General features: G+C 41.1%; 1 protein-coding gene across 1 annotated transcript; it reads right to left on the reverse strand.

Moving 5' to 3' along the window:
- Positions 1–830: 830 nt before the first annotated feature.
- Positions 831–13,567, reverse strand: LOC308323203 (sterile alpha motif domain-containing protein 9-like). Its single transcript, XM_080774880.1, has 6 exons — positions 13,430–13,567; positions 12,965–13,029; positions 9,395–9,512; positions 9,144–9,216; positions 8,332–8,419; positions 831–6,912 (listed from the first exon to the last, which is right to left on the reverse strand). The coding sequence occupies exons 2-6, from the start codon at positions 12,966–12,968 to the stop codon at positions 2,249–2,251; spliced, it is 4,947 nt and encodes a 1,648-aa protein (XP_080631006.1). The 5' UTR covers positions 12,969–13,029; positions 13,430–13,567; the 3' UTR covers positions 831–2,248.
- Between the last annotated feature and the right edge of the window lie 4,299 nt (positions 13,568–17,866).

Here is a 17,866-nt window from a genome sequence, read left to right on the forward strand (position 1 = left end):
TATTGGACTAAGTATCAGCAATAACATTTACATCTTTCTTGTGTCCGATTTAATGTAATGCCCACAACATGTAGTCTCTGGTTGAGGTGAGGATCGAACAATTGGTTCACTGTTTAAAGGACAAGTTTTTTTTTTTTTCAACCAAGGTTCATGTTTTAGGTTGTTATTAGAAAGTGTATTTGCTGCTTTCTTTCGTTTTAGCCATTTTAGACAGGGGGGAGGGGGCATTCGAACATGGGGCTAGTATTCTTTTACAAAGTATTATGGCAATTTATTTTTGTATTATTTACTATAGTCCTACTAGACCCCATGAAATTACATCCGGCCCCAAAAGATCACAGAATCTACTGAATCTGAAGGTAGCCTACTGGGGGGAAGCCACACTGTGTGTCATAGGCTCAATATGTCATTCAGTAGATCTTTTGTGGCCAAATATAATGTATTGGGGTCTAGTAGGACTAGAGTAAATAATACAATAAATCGCTATAATATTTTGACAAAAATACATATTTAGCCCCATGCTCAAATGCCCCCGCCCCCCTGTCAAAAACGGCTAAATACCCTAAAAAGATAGAAATCAGCAAATGAAAAATAATTAACACTCATCTTTTACTTTCTCTAATAACAACTTAAAACATGAACCTTAAAGTTGTCCTTTAAGGTGAAGTTAACGTGCACTCTGGGAAAGTCCTGCATGTATACGCTTGCATGTTATGGGCATTATAAGCATTTTTTTGTTATATGGTTGTTCGTAGTTTGGTTTACATAATAAAGTTAAGCCACATTCACCAAGATAAACCCAACATTACAAGAAAAAGTTGCCGAAACACTTTAAATGTAATAAGATTTATTAACATTTATTTACAGAAACAATAACGGATATAAAAAAACATTTATAATGCATACATGGAAGCAATTGAGATACTGTAGCAGGGTAGGACAAAATAATAAAATAAAACCCACACTAACTAGAAAATTTTAACTCAACTGGTCTACCGAATCAAACAGAAAAGCAATAATAGCCTCCCTAACTGACAACAAAAACAGGAGAAAAAGTGGAAGCTAAATAAAGGGCAGAGAACACCTTTAAAGCAAATCCTTGCCATTACCGAGACCAATATAACAAGGCACTTGTGCCAACTATTCAGACACGATGAACTAAAAATATTATGGATGCTGCAATGGTAAACAACGTTTCAACAATGGCAACAGCTAGCACCAGTCCAACAAACATTGTGGCCTAGCAAGGAGGACCGGTTCTGTGGGTTTATATACTGTACAGCAGACAAGCAAATGACATTCAGGTGTGGGTGGTGGAGGCAGAGAGAGCATGGCAGACCTGAAACCCATGGAAAGAGACAGCTCTCTTCCAAAAATAGGCCAGAGTAAAATCACTAAATCAGTGCAATGGATCAAACAGCATGTTTTTAACGTTACCTCACCATAGAATGTTCACACTATAATACAATCATGTGAAATCTGTGAAAATTACACTCTGATTTAATGTAATGTCCAGTATATTGAGCTGGTTGAGGAACACGGTTCACTGTTTAAGGTCAAGGTGAACTTTCCTTATTATAACAAGCTAAACGAGACATATTTCCAAAACATGTCTTGAATGAATGAATTTAACGTACACTGTGGAAAGGTCCTGCATGTATACTCTTGCATGTTATGGGCATTATAAGCATTTCTATCTCACAAGGATTTGTTGTATATATGGCTGTTCAAAGTTTGTGTCAATGATCTGAAATATCGATCATGATACCCTGAATCTGTACAACATTTGCGCATTGGCATTCAGTGATTACTTTCTAGTTGAAGAAATAAAATAATAATCCCATATTTGCTACTTGAAAATGGATATGTGAGACTAATGGGCACTGAAAGTAAACAGCGTACGCTGTGTTCTGTTCTTGGTTTAGTTAATAATGTTAAACCACATTCACCAAGATGAAGTTGTCATTACCGAGATGGCATTGTCATCTAGCCGGTTTATTGATTTAGCTAAAGGAAGCCAGGACCCCTACTGATTACTACAGCCTCAGTTCAGACAAGAGGACCCACTGGATTTAAGCATTACTAAGCGGAGGAACATAAACAACAACAAGCAATTGCCTCCTGGTCTGCTGTATAGCGCCTAACTAATGTTCCTTTTAGTCTTTGGAGAAGGCAAGATTCAATTATGGGTTTCATCGTTTGTTCAATCAAACCTGAAACATAGTTTAGGCAGTTTCTGATGCAAAAACTATGTTGTCACTGTAATGTTGTATGCAACAGGTCCTCTGAACGTAAATCCCAAGTAGAATGTGATGTTTTCATTACCATAAGGCACTGAAGGCACATAAAGCGGGAGGATAGTGAACTTCTTTTTCTTTGGACCTTCAAGGTACACGGTTCCATCTTCAGTCCAACCAGACACACATTTCAACATCCTAGCAATCTCTGGCATTTTCCATGCTTCACCGCTGTACCATTTCATTCGTTTTTCAGAGACTGGGAGCATCTTAGTAATCGTTTCAACCTTGCTTTTATGGACAATTTTGTCCAATCCACTACCATTGGTGAGAAAGAAATGTGTGTAAATTCTTCTCTTTCGTAGAGGAATGTCCTTCATTTTCATCCCATATGATCTTTTCAAGAGTTCCACTGCCGTTTGAACAATTCCGTATTTGGTTTCTCTATCGTGATCTGTGTCGTTGTCCTCTGGCCAAAACAGCAAGGTCAGCAAGAAAAGTGCACTAGGGAAACATCCCCTTTTCTCAGTTGGGAATTGCTCACTGAGTGTCCGTAGATCTTTCAGAGCAGCTAACTTTTGAGACTGAGGAGATAGGCATTTCAAAGCTAGATGGGTTATTATGTAATTAACAAGATCCCTTTGATCAAGGTTGGCCTTCAATGGGTTTTTGGGGTAAAGAGTTAGGATGGTCTCAAGTTTTGCTACTGCATCCTTTTCTTTCTGCTTCTGGTCAGTCAGCTTTGAGAGGATGGTTGTTATATTACCTCCTCCAAGGTGACAAATAACCATGCGTTTCATGAATGGAGTCATACTGTCTGGGTTTGACTGACACTGCTTCATAGCTGTTCTAAGTGAAACGTCTGAGAAGTACTTCCCATACTCTGAAGATTTCTTCCCCATCCATGCCAAAGGAGTGTTTATCTTCATCTCTGGCCCATCAATGGTGTCGTCTTGATCTGCACTGAAGTCTGTCTGGAAGTAGCTGAGTTCCTCTGAGATCCATTCAAAGGCTTCCTGCATTGTCTTATGGAGATTTTTCAAACGATCATGTAAGCGCTCCCAGGGCTCTCTAACTTCCTCAGGGATGTATTCTGTAACCAAGTACTTCATATATTCGGAATGGCCATTGTGTGCGTTTGAAAAAACCTCCAATGAAGACATCAACTTCAGCACACTGCATCCAACCTCAACCTCAGCATAATATCCTGAAGCGGCTAAAATCCTAAAATCCGAGGCAGCTGCTTTCTCACATAGTTTGAAGCACTCCATGGCTTTTAGTGCAGTGTCCACAGCATCTTCTGTATTTTGCACAGTCTTGGGTACTTTTTCAATGAATTTACACTTGGCATTGAACCATTTCCTGTACACCTGACCTTTTGTATGTAGTATGGTCGAGTTTTTGGGCATCTGTTTGGCTGCCTTCTCTGCCCAGTCTTTAGCCTCTTCAAACTTCTCAAAGGTATAATGAAGGCGAGCAAGCTGCTGTGCAAAAAATGCATCTCTTTGGAAACTCTGGTATGCTTCCGTGAGTAATGCGATTGCCTTTTCTGGGTTTTTTTCTGTTTTACACACGTGCTCTATTAGAGGAGAAAAGAAACTGTCCGTTTCATCCCCTTTGCTTATTCTGTAACGCCTTAAGAACAGTGCTTTCAAAAAACCCAAATACTCTTCCTTTCCGAACCTGTGCTCAAAAAGTGCTTTTTCATGGAGCAGATCCATTGCCAAACTACTTTGGCTCTTTTGGTCTCCAAGAAGCTGTTGGAGGATTTCTTTGGCAACTAGAGGATGAATGATTCTGATTGATTCAATGTGAGTCTTCTCATCGCGTAGGTGTAATAAGACCAGTTTAGCTTGTTCACTGAGAGCTCTCTCAAATGTATGTCGGCGAAACCTATCCATGTGGATGGTTAGTGCAAGCAGAGCTTCACAATGGGACTGAGAAATGAAAGAGTTTTGTACGTATGTATTAAGCAATGCCACATAGAGAATGAGGCGAGTGACAACAGATGTACGATCAATGCCTTGGAGCAAATGTTTCACAAATTGTTCAACATACTCCGAAATCTTTTGATCGTTGAATTCTTCACTCATCAAGACAAATGTCAAGATGAATTCTGGCTCATACTGTTTCTCAAGTATCTGTCGTTTTCCAGCAAACTTCCTCTTCTCCTCATCAGAGAGTTTGTGAGTGACAGAAACATTCTGTAATGGAGATTCTTTGCATTTCTTCTCTGGATCATGGGATCGTTTGCAGCTCAACAAAATGAAACAAAGACTTCCTTGGTGGACTCTTTTGGTATGCATAGCAACCTCTAGTTCATTAATTAGCTCATCAAGATATTCTTTGTCAGAATCTTCAATGAGAAGGAGCACAGGAAGACATTTCTGGAAATCATTTTCCTCATACTCTCTTAGCTGAACTGCATGTTGCGTGACAACCGAGGCAGGGTATGACGGATTCACCACAGCACATCTTAGATCTTTCCGATTTTTCCACAGCAGTTGCCTCGCCACAGTGCTGCCACCACTACCTGGATGATGGAAGATGTTGAAGCTGATCACAGAACTCTGATCAGTATTTTGTTTCAAGGTATCACTGAGAAGTTTAGAAATGTCACAATAAGCATCCCTTTCAATGACCTCTCCAACATCTCGCCGCTCAGCAAGCCAAAGGTTCAACCACGCCACTCTTCCCCCATGGTAGAACTGGCGTTCAATGTTTGCTTTCTCTGCTTTGATGAATTCTTCACTTGTCTCATCACAGTGATAAATACTCAGAATTTCAAGAGAATACATCCTTTCTTCTTTGCGTGTTTCAAGAACACATTGCCCCTTTACAACCGTGGGCAAAAGTTTGGTGGCTCGTGATGTTATTGGTTGGATTTGCTGCAATGTTCCATCAATGTGGCTCATTTTCATCCCAACAACACTGAAACGGTCCACATCTTTTGCTTCACATAAACCTTCAGCATAGCTTTGCCACTTTAGAAAGTATTCCTCAGATTCAGAGATGCAAATGATGTCATCATGGCCTTCCATATCAGTGAAAAACTCATAAAAGGTGTGCAAGAGTGGTTTCTCAACTGGAGATGTGAGAAGGAAAAGCACCTGGAATGTGTCTTTTGGCAAGATCTGTTTACAGATCAAGGACACAGATTCCTTCAGGAGAGTCAATTTTGTTTTGGTCCAAGTCATTTCATCACAGTGGCTTTCGTTTCCTTTGTAGTCAGTGCGGCCATTACAAAAGATCCAGCTTGTCTGCTCAAACAGATGCAAGTGGCTTTCAAATTCACCAATTGTCATACCATTTGGGATTTTGTAGTTCTGCATAAAATGCAAATTTGCAACATGATGCTGAAGGAAACTACTGCATAGGCCTGACTTATTTGAGTCTGGGTCAAAGTCGAACACACAGAATATGTTCATGTTGAGTAGCCATTCAATGCTGCAAAGATCTTCTGGTTTGAATTTGTTTGTTACAACTATGTACCATTTCTCTTTTTCAATGAATTTCTTGCCACTGGTCACAAGCATTCTGAGTTTTCTGCCTAGATCTTGGCAGATGTCCGGTGTACGAAAAGACTGACCATGCTCTGCTTCCTTCCTTTGAGCATCCCGATCTCTAACTCTGTGGTAGAAGTCACTTTGGTCTTTGTCAATCACTGTCTCAGATTTTGAGCCCACCCTCCGGTAAATTGTACTTTTCTCAAATTGGACTTTGTTGGCCTCCTCTTTGAAGTTTGGTAGGCAAACTGAATACACTCTGCCATTGACAATACTTACGGATGGTACAATGTCAACCTCTATCACATAGCTTTTCTCACTACTTGTGCGATCAATCACTTCAATGAAACGGGGTGGACGTATACATTGGCGTACATGCTCACTGTCAGAGAGAGTGAAGCTCCTCTCAATGTGATCTAATGCATCTACATACATGTCTTTTTCTTTCACAGGGACACCAATGATCTCACCGTGTGTGTACCCTGCATCATCTCTGCTGTCCATCACACCAAAGTGAATTGTGCCATTTGATCTCATATTCATACAGCCAGTACCAAATTTGAGAACCTCTTTGGCAAACTTTGCTTGTAATCGTACTCTGTCCAATAAGGCAGCAGTAGCAAAGGACTTGTATTCATGGCAAGGATTAATCAGATCAAAAACACCAGACTCAGGCTCCAAAACCCTGTGTTTTACATATGTAAAATCACTGCCTTCTTTGTCGAAAGGTCGTGGTTTGCAGTCCTCCTTTGAGGGCAACACACAGACAGAATGTTCCTGGCCAGTTTGTTTTTCACCTAGCACACCTTGATCTGTCTCTACAATATCTACAGGGTGAGCTTCATTTCCCCCTGGAAGAAATTGACTGGATTTCTGTTCATTTTTCTTAATTCCCTTTTTACTTTTAGGGACACTTAATGTATTTTGCTGACCTGGGGTGGTCACAGGGCCTTTAATAAGTTCATCTCTCTCATTGATTAGCAGAAGAGCAGGCCCTGATTTCATACCAATCTCCTTCCTCAGATAGTCCATCTTCAGTTTGAGGAGAACTCGTCCATCAACTTCTTCCTCGTGCAGTTTCTTGACGTACTGTTCTTTGACTCCGACAGTTCTTAGCCAGGAGCTTACCTGAGATTCTGTCCAGTTCTCAGGCTGCTCGGGTTCACCAGCTGTAAGGCAGAGACAGAGAACAGCATTGGTTGTTTGTTGATACCAGAACAAAATACGTGTGAGGTGAACAATCAGTTGAGATGATCAATCAATACAGGAAGTTACTGTACTTGTAATTAGGGCTGCCGTAATTGTCCAAAAATTGGATTCGGATATTCGTTTTAAAAACCCACGTGGATTCGAACAATTCGAGCCATTCGGATTTCGGATTTCAATTCGAGCCAATCGGATTTTTTTTATAATTATATTTACACCAATACAACCTGAGACATAACATTTAAGATCGCATTGCTGGCGCAACTCTCTCTCTCCGCGCATTGGTGTTGCTGAAAACTGAGATGGAACGGAACGCATACATTCTCCCTTCTCCAGTAAAACATTTTTCTTAAATGAGCAATCCTACCACACAGCCTTATCAAAACGAGGCACGGAGGCAGTGTTAATTCTGCTGCATTATTATTATCTGTGGACTGTGGGTCTGCTGCCGAGTGCCGACGTTATGAAACTTTTTAGCTGGCTAGCTCCGCCGCTCCGCTGTTATGCTCAAATTAGTGACCCTAAAGAATTCTGAGGCAACACGGCTGGAGACGAGGCAGCCAATCAGAACTGCGCTGCGCTGCGCTGTATAGTCTGTGTTTAGGAAATGATTTATTCTTCAATGTATGCCGTTGTCGGCGTGTCGCGTGGCAAATATAACTAATCTACAAGCTCACAAGTCACAACGCTTACCCATGGCACCGAAAACTAATAATAATAATAAATAAAAAAATATTTTTTATTATTATTTTTAATTCGAACCTTAATTTTATATATTCGGTTATTAATTATTATTTTTGATTCGAATCTATATTCGGATATAGAATATTCGTTGGCAGCACTACTTGTAATGTGATTTAATATATCATATTATTGATGTATGTATTTTGAGGTGTAATCAGCCTGAACAGTCAGTTATGAACCTCCCCGCCAAGTAGTAACTGTAGTCCTTTTCTGAGAGAAAAAATACTTGAATGTGAGTTTTCGCATTTTCCCATATAAGTCGATTGTAATGATTGTGAAAAAAGGTCTTCGTTACGACCTCCATAATATAATGGTCAATGCCAATGAAAATACAGAGCGATTGGTGGCAGTGAGTGATTCCATAAAGGTAGCTCTCCACCAAACAGACTACTACAGATTACTAAAGACTGGCAGTCCAATGAAGTCGCCTGATCAGTCGGTTAGAAGGTTGGAAGGTGGTGAAAAATAGCCTATGGCTCAACAACAAGCCCGCTGCTATGCGATGGTTGGGAAGCTTTCAACACGTTCCAACACTTACCGCCCCCGGCGTCATGCAGTAGAGAACTACCTTAACAGTGTGTTATCTGCCCACAGATGCACACATTCACTAACAGTGTGATCTCTGGTAAGTTACTTACCAGAGTTCTGTGGCATCGCCTGTTCTGGAGAATGGGTAGCGGTGTCCTCTCTAGGAGAATGGGTACCGGTGTCCTCCCTAGGCAAACTCTGAACACAAACAGAAACACAGATGCACTGTAATCGTGAGTCTTTAGGATGCACGCATGCACTCACGCACACTTAACTATAATGAATGTATACTGTATGCTTTCATGCCTATCCGTCGTACGTTGGTGTCGTGCGTTGAGAATATCCGACCTACAAGCTCACAACACGTTGCAAGGCGCCACATTGCGTGAGCTTCTATGTCTGCTATTTCTGATACTCAACACTGCCATACGACAAAGCACAAATCTAGCTTTACACAGCTGTCTGCGTCTCCTTCTAATCAACATAGGAACAGAGCTCAGAGTCTGCTACGTTCACTTGGTGTTATGATAAACAGAACTGGCCCGGGGTTTAAATGATGCGACAGAGTCACACAAATAGTTTACTCATGCCCACTTCATTGAATGACATCTCTGCATGATAGAGTAGATATATTATTTAGTTAACTATAAAACAGGAACAGATTGTAGTAATGTAACACGGTGTAAATTGTGTAATTATCAGTAGCCTATATTCTACTTACTTATAATATGGCTATGGCCATTTATGCAAATATAATCCTGTCGGTCAAGGTGCATGGCCAGGCCCAAAAAGTGTCTAGCGGGAAAACCCTGCCACCAGCTAAGATCCACTGAATGTTGTGCATCACTGCATGGTGGTGAGCTAGCAAAACTAAATGCCTGGTTTACTGAAGTCAGATAGAGGCAAATCAAAGTAACCATACCTCTGCCACAGATCTCGATTCCCGAGATGGAGACTTTGACACCTCAAGTGGTGGTGAGCTAATTGGTCCAATACTGTGAAGGGTGGTGATGGGAGGGGGGGGGGGGGGATAAGCGGAGGGAAGGATGGCACATTTATAGTCGATTAATGCAGCGATTAATGGACCACAATGGAAACAAGCTTTGGCTTTTTGTGTATGACCCATTTTGTTATTATTACTAATATTATTTTTAATAAAACTGTAGAGATTACCTGTGGCTGAAAGTGACAGGTCTTTGAGAGGACGCCGTGTTGGACTCAGCCTTCTGGGTCTGTCCCTCTGGCCCCTCCTCCTCTCCCTCCAGAAGGCTCCTCCCCTTCTCTCCCGGATCTGTTGCAGCACAGAAATGTAACACAGTCATGCACAGTCAGTGACTGTTAGTACCCTGTAAAACCATGGGTGTACTGTACATTTAACCCTCAAAACCTTGAGTATCCATTGGGTTGCATTTGTAGCTCAGTGTTTATCAAAACAGAACTTGTCTTAGTAACATATAATATTGTGAAGACAACATTACTGTAAAATAACAAAAATGATATGATACTAATGTTAGATATTATGTAGTTGATGCTAATTTAGGTCCCTGCACACGGCCGGGATAAGGATCAGCGTCTCCAAATCTGAGGCTTTGGTTCTCAGCAGGAAACCGGTGGATTGTGCAGTCCAGGTAGGAAATGAGGCATTACCCCAGGTGAAGGAGTTAAAGTATCTCGGGGTCTTGTTCACGAGTGAGGGGAGGACGGAGAAGGAGATCAGCCGGAGAATTGGAGCGGCAGGGGCGGTATTGCAGTCGCTGTACCGCACTGTTGTGGCGAAAAGAGAGTTGAGCCAGAATGCAAAGCTCTCTGTCTACCGAGCAATCTTCGTTCCTACTCTCACCTATGGTCATGACGTGTGGGTCATGAGACTCATGACCGAAAGAATAAGGTCGCGAAAACAAGCGGCCGGAATGAGTTTTCTCCGACGGGTGGCTAGCATCTCCCTTAGAGACAGGGTGAGAAGTTCAGTCACACGGGAGAGACTCAGAGTAGAGCCGCTGCTCCTTCACCTGGAAAGGAGCCAGCTTAGGTGGTCCGGGCATCTGATTAGGATGCCTCTCGGGCGTCTCCCTAGGGAGGTCCTCGATGCACGTCCCACTGGGAGGAGACCCCGGGGCAGACCTAGGCGCAGATTGAGGGATTACATTGATTCACTGGCCTTGGAACGTCTCGGGATCCCCCAGGAGGAAGTCACTAATGTTGCTCTGGAGAGAAAAGTCGGGCCCCCACGACCCGACTACGGATAAGCGGTTGAAGATGGATGGATGGATGGTCTCTGCACTGCTGCATTTTTCGATTTTCAGCTGCGTTTTTCCATCGGTTTTCCGCAAAACACGTCCAGTGTGCAACGACCTTAACTGAGTTGTCTGAATGATTACAAAATAAGTTGAGGTTTAATTGTCACATAAATAATTGCGATTAACGAGTTGTGTTTTTTGCATTTAACAATGGAATGTTACAATTTGTCAAAATTGCACAGAGAAGATATGACAATAAGATATTTATATATAATTTTAAAAAAAAGTGGAAATAGTTGATCCACATCTATTTCTGTTATTTTTGAAAAGTGTATGAAAATTTTTCAACATGGAAATGATTGACGATAATGCAAATAATAGTTGTGATTATCCCAACTAATTGCAATTAGGTGATTATGTAATAATTGTGAGAGGCCTACTAACTGTTGCGGACTTCCATTTGAGCATGCACGACTGTTCAATTAGATTCTTCAATTAACGTATGGGAACATGAGTGTTAAGCGGCAGCAGAGTGATGAACCCAAAATGCAGAGTCACAGGAAACAGGGTCTAATTCAAAGTATTTAATAAATCAAAACATCTTACAATGAAGACGAAACTCTGGAATCCAGGCATAAATCTCACAACAGTAGATTTCAGGAAAGGACAAAAACTCACACTAGAGCAGCACATAGGAATCAAATCAGAAAATGTCCAAACTGTCAAAAACCAGGAATAACAGGAAAACCAGGAACATGCATCTGCTACAACAAAATAATGAACTGACACTGAATGTTTGCCATGAGTCCAGTCTTATAGGGGGAAGGTTGATTGAGGAATTGTTCACAGGTGGGATGACGAGGGAGTTGGAAGCAGGTGAGTGAATGGGATGGAAATGAGGGAGTGGCCAGGGAGGAGACATGGTCTGTGGAGTGACAGATCATGACAATGATTCTGCTCCAAGTCTTTGGTATGCACAGTGCGGCATAACAATGCTCAGACATTTTATTTTCCACTTCCGCTAGATGGCGCTGCTGTGATCTGAGTGTAATCTCAGAGTTTTCTCAGAGGGACAAACGGAAGGAGAAGGGTTTCCAAGTCGGTTCCAGATCATAAAACTGCTAAACAGTTTGATCTACTTTAACTACTGCTTATGGGGGATGTATCACCTTAAAGGGATAGTTCAGATTTGTATCAAATACTTGCCATTAATATAGTGGTTAGAACTGTATTAATTGATTGCCCGAGTCTCGTGGTGGGAGTTCTGCTCTGGTTTTGGTGAAATATCAAGTAGTTCCAGTTATTTTGTGGGGGGCACTGGGGGCCACGCATCTTAAAAGTAAATTAACCCACAAAACTAACGTCATTTGTATTGTTGACCTATTTCTAAAACATTAAACTTTTGTTCATTTTTTACCTTACTATCACACGGAACTATGTTTTTTGTGTCCATATCACTACGCCCAAAAAATTGTTCCATGTGATAGAGGGGTAGATCAACAACAATACAAATTACGTTAGTTTTATGAATTCATTTACTTTTACTGCATGGCCCCCACCAAATGACAGGAACTGCTTAATATTGACCAAAACCAGAGCAGAACTCCCACCACGGGACTCGGGCAATCAATTAATACAGTTGCAACAACTAAATTAATGATGAAAGTATTTCATGCAGCTTAAGTAAAAAAATATCTGAACTTATCCCTTTAACCCATTTAGACCTGAGGCCGATTCTAAAAATATGTTGTTCTAGGGACCCCCTCCCCCCCAGAAGCAAAGATTTAAGTTAAAAACGTTGAAAATGTTATATGGATGAACCACAGTGCCTAGTGTAGGCTAGATTCAGAGACAGTTGATTGAGTACTGTTCCAAACCCTTATGCAAACAGTTAAAGTTAATTTGTTAAACAAACAGAATACTACAGGTATGTTAACAAATGTATATCCGCTTTCTGTCATTTATCTTTCCATTTCCACAACAATATACAGGAAAACATGGCATATTTTGGACATAGTTCGAATGGTGATTAATCATGATAAATTCATTTTGAAGCTGTGATTAATCTGATTAAAAAATGTAATCATTTGACAGCCCTATACTTTTAAGTGATCAGTGGTTATTATTAAAGATATATTTTATTCAGGGTACCTACACAACCATGGAGAGTATGGAAAAGTACATCATTTAATTTGAGTAATTAAACTATGGAAAAAAAGAAAAGAGCATGGGAAAACAATGTATAGACCTACTTCCGGAGGAGACTATTACCCCTATATTCTGTTTCTAACATTTATACTTTTTCAAAATTGATCTTACAAGCTGTGTTTGTTCTTCCTTTACACATGCTATGAGAAAAGTAAACAGGCTATATTTTCTGCAACCTAGCCTATAGTATTTGTTCCATGGTTGCCAGTTTGCCACTCAATCAGTAACATCAGTAACATCATCCAAATTGCAAGGGGTCATCATAATAAATCATTAATGTAGGCTGTAGCCTACTTACCCATTATAACTTCCAATGCTTGGCTACAACTTCACCACAGGAACAGATTGATCATGAAGATTAATCTAATAAAAGAGAATGTTACATTTAATTCAACAGAGTTGGAGAGAGAGAGAGAGAGAGAGAGAGAGAGAGAGAGAGAAAAAAAGAGAGCTACAAAGAAAGAGAGTGCCGCTGTCAGACAAGACCAAACGAAAAGTGTTGTAATGCAACAATAGTTTATCGTGAATATAGCAACAGACCAGGGGAGGCGGCATAGATAGACATTATAGACCTGAGTCTGACAGACAGAATATACATCAACAGCAATATTTGAACAGGTACCCTGCAGCAGCCCACTCTCTTCCTCGCTTATTAGTCGCGCTAAATGTTAAGTTGTTGTGAGTTGTGACAATGCAATAACAAAACATAAAAAGTTTCAGTAAACCAAAATATCGATAGGCATACGTAATTAATCCTACTTACCATGATGTGCAAGTAGCTGCCTACACTTTACACTGTTGTTGTAACTTGTAACTTGTATAATTAAGGAGAAAGATGCGTCGGCGTCGACTCGAGTGTATACACAGGCAGTCCTTATCAGAATACCAACTGCGACACTGCGGGCTGGAAAGAAATGTGTTCAATGCATCCGGGTGCGTAACGTTCATGTATAAAACGACTCGAGAAAGTTTCGTTTTATGAGGAAAGGGAAACCTCATGTCGAGAAAAGGGATAGTTTGAGGCTATGGGCTCCTCCCAGTCCCAACCCCTGGCCAAACTAGCCCCATCCCTCCATCTGTGACCAATGTTGGGAAGCAGTTTAACAAGTCAATCTGGGACCAATCGACAAAAAAGGAAAAACACCGCTGTTTGTTTCACATGTTATCTAGTCATGCATGGTTCATGACTCTCGTATAAACATTCGGATTTCAAATATAAAGTACTCACAATTTGTCCCACGGGTGTTAGTTAGTTGCTGCACCAGCGATTAGAATTGCTGCATGCCTGCATCCCGCATTAATAAAAAGCATTTTTATCCGAGCTGTTATTTTGCCATTGGCTTTCAACTACGCGCCCCTATCGGTCGGGAGGAGGGTGGCACTCGGTGTGTTCGATATAGGTACGCTGACCGCCTTGCCAATACAGACTAATAGGCGAGTGCGCTCCCGGTGTGCAACCGTGGTTTCCCAAACGAACCCCGTTTGAAAAAAGTAGCCAGGGCGCTCGGATAAAAATGCTTTTTATTAAACAACGTGGGATGCAGCAATTATAATCGCTGGTGCAGCAACTAACTAACACCCGTGGGACAAATTGTGAGTACTTTATATTTGAAATCCGAATGTTTATATATACGTTTTTGTTGTGAATGTAGCAAGCGCCAAAAACAGGGTGCCGTTAAGTCATGACTGTCATGATAATCATCATGGCAGTCAAATTCAAAGGGCTTTATTGGCTTGATAAAACATACATTTACATTGCCAAAGCAAGGCAGGCAGTCATGTTTCAGGGCTACATGTGAGTGATTATAACAAAGTATTAGCCAGTTGATCTGTAGTCTAGGCTAACTAGTAGCCTAACTTGGTGGTTATATTTATATTTGTGTAGTGACTGATTATTAGTGAGTCAATCAGACTGCCTATTTGGTCTTATTAATTAATTTATTAATGACACACCGGCCCCATGGCCATATTTGTGTAAAGGTTATGTGTCGTCGTCCCCCACACACTATAAAGTCAACTTTATAATTATTACAAATCGCTTTTTAATTTCAAGGACCCCCAATTTAATATGCAAATTATGCATTTGCCCACTCACTGTCCTCCATATATATTTTTTATTGTTTATCTCAGAGACTGTCTGTAGGCTACTGTACTACCGAGTTACAGACCTGTGGGTACTAACTATCAATCAACGTACGTGGTTCCAAGAGGTCCCCAGACCTCACAGAAGACCACTGGTGTAAAGGGGCATTTTGGGCCCATGGCTCTCCTGGTCCTGTCGGGGGCTTCACAGTTCACACCACTAGACTAATGAATTGCATTTCTATAGCGCTTTTCCAAGTGCTCAAAGCGCTTTACAATGGTTCATTCATTCATACATTGGGAGGTGAAGACTAGCCCCATCAGTGACCTCCCCTGGAACATGAACATAGACATGTTACACCTGTATAAGAGAAGATGTGTTTCTTCTACAACTAATATTGTTGGGGACCCCCCTGGAACACCACCTCAAGGACCCCTGCAGGTCCCTGGACCACAGATATAACTAGAAAAAGTGCCCTTTCTGGGCACAGGTCTCCACCAGGAGGATAGGACTGTGTGTGATGTTTGGCCAAATGTTTAGGAGTAATAAAACATGTTTTAGTTTTTGGAAGAATTTTCTTCATTTTGTTGAGGAAATGCAGATCCAGATCACTCATAGCATCTCTGAGGATATAATTCTGGATGAGCAGGACAATTTTCTACAAAATGGGCCAAAATGAGCCAATCAGTGTAGAATCTGAGAAATCCAACAGACTCGTCTTGATCACATGACTACAGAGATTGCGTGAGCTTTGGAAGCCAATCTTAATCAGGATGAAAGATGGGAAATGATGCAGATCCGTGTTCATCACATGACTATGGAGATTGTGTATAACGAATTGTGTGACGTATGGATAAAATGTGTACGAGTAATCTACAGAAATGTGTTTTGGCTAAATCGGCCTGGTGGTGGCGCTATAACAGGCTGTTGAGGAATATTTGGGGCAGAGGTTTGTCGTTGGCATCCAGGGAGTGTGTGTGCAAAGTTTGGCATGCATCGAGCCAATGGTGCCAGAGATTAACGGAAGGAAGCAAGCATGCACGCACGCACGCACGCATGCACGCACGGATGGAGTGCAAAACATACTCTCTCCCCATGCCTTCGGCCTGGTGGAGACAACCAGTGCCGTACGTAGTTAGCTACAGTGGAGTGGGAGAGCACAAATGGGGCTCTCACTTTAATACCATCAGTCATTGATTGATACATTGCTTAATTGGCAGAACACTAACAGTTTGTAGAAAAGGCACGGTTCACTGCATTGCTTTGCCTGCACATGCGGCATATCTGTAATATCACACGAGCAGAGCCACACCGCCAAACTAAATGCAATGTCATTGCAATAAAGGGTAAATGGTTCAACCTGAGCTGAAGTGTAATGAAAGTTTCATTACACTTTGTTTGTGTTTCATTTAATGAAACACAAACAATCACACCATCATGTGTGTGAGCGCTGGCTTTGGGGTCCAGCACAGTTGTTGACTTATTCAAATTTTTGACCCCACAGCATAGATAAGAATTGGCTAGATGGCTCGCCCGCAAATATTACATACACACATACATTTTTTCCGTGTTGCTTTGAATGTCTCTCTGTCATTCTGTATCTGCAGTTCTTTTTTCCCTTGTCAAGTTGCCCTACCTTTTTAACTGCTGCACTGCTTTGGTGCCTGAACTTATCTTCTTATCTCGTATTTTATTATGCCCATTATGTAGCCTTGTCAGCTGGCTCTGAGCTCAATGTACATGAGGTGAAAGTTGAAAACTGCATTCAGAATTTAATCTGAACACCATTTGGAATAAAGGCCACATGCTGAGGACATAAGCACAATAAAAGTCATCCATACATTGGGGCGGCGGTGGCTCAGGGGTAGAGTGCCTGGATGGGAACCGCAAGGTTGCCAGTTCGAACCCGGGCTCCCCCAGAGTTACTGTCGAAGTGTCCTTGAGCAAGACACTGAACCCCTAATTGCTCCCGATGTGCTAGTTGGTGCCTTGCATGGTTTCCGCTGCCATCGGTGTGTGAATGGGTGAATGTAATGCACAATCTATGTAAAGCGCCTTGGATAAAGGCGCTATATAAATGCACCATTTACCATTTACCATTTATGCACCTTTGAGTACACTGCACTATATGCACTGTTTGGCTGATATTATTGCCCTGTGTGCAGTGTTGTTTTCGTCGACTAATACTATGACGAAAAATGTTCGTCGACTACCTTTTTTCCCTGACAAAAACTACATAAAAAATAAATATAAACAAAGCCATGATGACTAAAACTATGACAAAATATGTCGATTTAGTCAACAAATAAAAACTAGACTAAAATGTTAGGGTGGACACGAAATCTAGTGAACACGATCCATTTAGAAGTAAAAGACACAAGTCATTTTACACTTGGTTGCATGCTGAAAATAGCCAAACTACAAGCTCACAACGCACCGCGCTGCGACGCATTGTGAGCTTGTAGATCTGCTATTTTCAGAAAGTGTCAAATCAGTCATTTTGATTTTGATTCCATCAAGGCCTGCCAAAATACATTTTAGTCAACTAAATCAACAGTAGAATTAGTTTAAGTACATACATGTATGTACTTGAACCATGCATCTAAGTGACAATACAGTGAATCTGAATGGACAGCGAAACATACAGTATTTACTATTTAGCATGATCATATTCACATTTGTACTTTTACAGCAAGCACAGTGTAATTGAAAAAGGCACATCACATCACATCTGATTATCCACGAGCCAAATCTGAATCAATCTTGTACAAGCTCTTAAAAAGTGAAAAGAAAAATAACATTTAACAATAATTGCATTCTTTTTTAAACCCGTGCTCCTCCTGAAAGCTAAATAAACATAAAACATGAACAAAAAAAAGCTACATCATCACTTCGATATTCGCCACACAAGCCAGGGATTGTGGGAAGTACCAGAACAATAGGCTATAATTAAGTATTGTGTACCGTAGGCCTATTATAAATTCACAAAAATAATTTATGAAGACTGGGAGAAATGGATGAATGTCAAAAAGGCCCCACAGTGACACTTGCAGGAAGGTTTTGGTATGACAACACTTGAGTCGTAGGCTACACAGTCTACACAGACAGTAGACTCTC

This window comes from Protomyctophum bolini (genome assembly GCF_963924005.1).
Source record: "Protomyctophum bolini genome assembly, chromosome: 11".
Lineage (NCBI taxonomy): Eukaryota > Metazoa > Chordata > Actinopteri > Myctophiformes > Myctophidae > Protomyctophum > Protomyctophum bolini.